The sequence below is a fragment of the Schistocerca nitens genome, unplaced genomic scaffold (assembly GCF_023898315.1).
Source record: "Schistocerca nitens isolate TAMUIC-IGC-003100 unplaced genomic scaffold, iqSchNite1.1 HiC_scaffold_516, whole genome shotgun sequence".
NCBI lineage: Eukaryota > Metazoa > Arthropoda > Insecta > Orthoptera > Acrididae > Schistocerca > Schistocerca nitens.
Genome location: NW_026046049.1, coordinates 22,484 through 25,876, shown reverse-complemented (window position 1 = coordinate 25,876; position 3,393 = coordinate 22,484). Strand labels below are relative to the sequence as shown.

At 63.5% G+C, this 3,393-nt stretch overlaps 1 protein-coding gene across 1 annotated transcript; it reads left to right on the top strand.

The window, feature by feature from the left end:
• The first annotated feature begins 449 nt into the window (after positions 1 to 449).
• LOC126232447 (uncharacterized) lies at positions 450 to 1,229 on the top strand. Its single transcript, XM_049942703.1, has one exon. The coding sequence runs from the start codon at positions 450 to 452 to the stop codon at positions 1,227 to 1,229; it is 780 nt and encodes a 259-aa protein (XP_049798660.1).
• Positions 1,230 to 3,393: the final 2,164 nt, after the last annotated feature.

Sequence of the window (3,393 nt, the reverse complement as noted above, 5' to 3'; positions counted from 1 at the left end):
GTTAGGTTACGTTAGGTGGACGTGGGTTAGGTTAAGGGTTAAAGTTAGGTTAGGCGTCAAAGTTAGGTTAAGCGTTCGGACGTGAGGCGTCAGGTGGCCGCACCTACCTTACGGCCGGACATCTTAGGTTAGGCTAAGGGCGCCGAGGTCACGTTACGTTCACCTTCGGGCGCCACACGTAGCTGTCACAGGTAGGTAGTAGTTCGGTCGGTCGGTCGTCGGCAAGCCGCAAAAAACTACAGACGACGTCGACAACAAGACCGAGCAGGAGGCAGATATATACCGAGCGCCAAAGAGACCGACCACACACACACACACACACACACACACAAAACAACAAACACCACCCACCGGCCAAAGGGGCACCAAAAAAACCCACAAAGCCGAGCACCACACGTCGCGACCAGAGGCAACCCGCAACCGCAACGGCGCTTTCCGCACCGGGCCGGATGCACGTACGACAACACCGCTACCCGTACACAAGGCCTCCCATTGCACACAGCCGCTCTGTGTTCAACATCATCAATGGCGCGCCCGCGGCTCGTCGCGGTCGCAGCCATGACGCCGCCGCCACTTTTGCACCAACACATTCACGCACCGCAAAACAGCTCGCCGACCCACCGACACAGCACAGCCGACAAACAAAAACAACCGCGGCGGCGGCAACAAAACAAAACAAACACCTCGCACCAAGCGTCCGACAGAAAACAAACGGACAGGCACACAGGCCTCTGCTAACGACCACGACACAGCGGCACGCTGCCCCTTTCCCGCCACTCTCGATTCACAGCGCACGCGACCCCGTCGTCGACGACGACACGCGACGGGCTCGCTTCCCGCAACCTACACCTTTCCGCCACTACGCACGGCTCCACCCGACGCCCGTCGCAACGGCACTACTGCACGCACTATCACCCCCGCCGCCGCCGCCGCCGCCGCCGCCTCCTCCTCTCTCCCCCTTCCCGTACACAACAACACAGCCAAAAACACACTCACGACCCAAACATAACAACATGGCACGTGCATCGGCGCACACCCCCAACCAGTCACCGTCGACACAACCACACGCAAGGCACGGAAAAACCGGCGTCCTTCCACGTTGCCATCAAAGCAGCACAAACAACCACACAGGAGGAACCACCAACAACTGCCGGCCGGCCGGCAACCACCAAACGCACATTCCCGCTCGCCACCACACACCTCTCGGCAGCCGTTTCGCAAAGACATGACATGACATGACGCGACATCATCGCATCACGGGCGACGCACGCACACCGACCCACTTTCCCGCCCGTCTCTCTCTCTCTTTTTCTTCCGACGCCTTCGGCCGAGCACACACGTACGTGGCACAACGCCCAACACAGTCACACACAGTCGACAGGCGCACGCCCAGGCACGCAACGACGCAGCGCAGCAAAGGCGCCCGCGACACATACCTCCTCTCCCGTCTCGCCGCCGACCGCCAGCCAGCCACTCGCAATGTGCACTGGCCAACCGGACACACGTCCACCGCGCCGCCTCCGACCACCCGCCAGGGGGCGCTCACGTCCGCGACAACAGCGCGGCCCGCCGCCGGGCGGGCCCAGCCCGGCCCAGGCGGCGCGCGCTGCTCTGCACTCGGCGCGCCGCGCCACACATCCTGCTGCAGACCGGGCTCGTCTCTCTGTACGCGTCTGCGTCTGCCCGCATCTCATCTTCCTGCGCATCAACACAAACGAGGCCACGTGAGCAAACCCCCGTCACAACGCCACATCACGCACTGCCTTGTCGACCGCCTAAATAAATGCACTCACCCACCAGCCATCCGCTTCGTCCTCTTCTTGCTTACTCGTTGTTCGTCGTTGTTGCTGCTGCACCAGCACCAGCACCAGCACCGGCGGCGGCGGCGGCGGCGGCGGCGGCGGCGGCGGCGGCGGCGGCGGCGGCAGCGGCAGCGGCAGCGCACACAGCCCCCAGCCGGCCGCATCCGAGGGGGCCCCGCCGCCAGCGTCGCCTCCTTGGGCACAGGTGCGGTGCTGTGGCCGCCCATCCAACCGCATTTGCTGGCCGTCCCAGCCGCCAGGCAGGCGTTCCCACTGCCGCGCACCGCCTCTGCTGCAGAAGACGAACAAACGAAACGTACAAACATACACGCACCCGAAGCGTGGCCACACACGGACGGGACCGACAGGCTCCAAGGCGACCAAACGATGGAAAAACAAACACAAAAACAAAAGACACGCGAGCGAGCGAGCAAGCACGCAGTCGCCTCGCCTCTGTCCTCCCGCCCCCGCCCTTCTCCCCACCACATGCCCACAAACACCACCGCCTGCCCGCATCTCCACATTCGCCCCCTCCATTTGTTCCCTTGCGTTCGTTCCTTCCTTCCTTCCATGTGTCTGCGTGCGCGGCGCCTCTCCAACATCCGCCGTCCGTCCGTCCCGTTTTCGCCGTACCACACGCCACCGTCGGCGCCGCCTCGCCTCCTCCCAGTCCACCACCGCCGCCGCCCCTGTCCGCCCCGCACACCACCATACACCGCTGCTTGTCCCGGCCGTTGCCACCAAAGGCGCCAGCCGCAAACCGCGCCAAACGCCGCAGCGCGCGTGCGTCCTTCCTTCTTGCTTGCTTCTCCGTGCCGACGCTGCCTCTATTCCCGCACCCATTCGGCCGACAAGCACTGGCGTCGACGACACAGCCGTTGGGCTCCGGCACTGCGCGTACCGGAGTTACACGCGCACCCCCCCTCGCGAACGCACGACTCATTCTCTTTGTTGTTTCTCCTCTTTCTTACGTCTTCGTTTCTTGTTTGTTTGTTTGTTTGTTTTTTTTTTTTTCCTCCCACCGCCGCATGTGACACAATGGCCTCCCTCCCCCTTTCGTTCGTTGTCGCCGCTTTGTTTCTCTTTCTCATTGGTGCACGTCCGACGCGCTCCATTTCCACCACACCACGGCCATCGGCCTCCTCAACGGGCAGGCGCAGTGTGCCATTCTCCGGCGCACAAGCACACCGCGCGGCTCGCTCTCCTCGCCCCCACGCCACGCCACGCCACGCAGCACAAATGATGCTGTCTCGCAACACGACACACGGTGCGCACACCCCCGACCACGCGGCTCTTAAAAGGCATGGCACCGGCGACATGCGCCGCCCCGGCCCGCATCCGTCGTCTCACGTTCACTGCCGGCCGCGTCTGAGGCTACAACCGCACCACAACAACGGTCCCCTCCCGGCAACACATTTGTTGCACAAACACAACCGCCGAGCGCAGCGCGAGCCACCCACACGCGCCCTCCCCGTCTTTAAAAGCCTCCGCGTCTCCTTTCTCCTTTCGCGCCCCTCCCATCTCCCGAATATGCCAGCAGCGGTGCCACTACCGCGAAACGGACACGCCTTCCGGGCCACATGCAAGGGCA

Coding starts and splice junctions, on each gene's coding strand:
- LOC126232447 (XM_049942703.1), top strand. CDS start 450: ATGCACGTACGACAACACCGCTACCCGTACACAAGGCCTCCCATTGCA.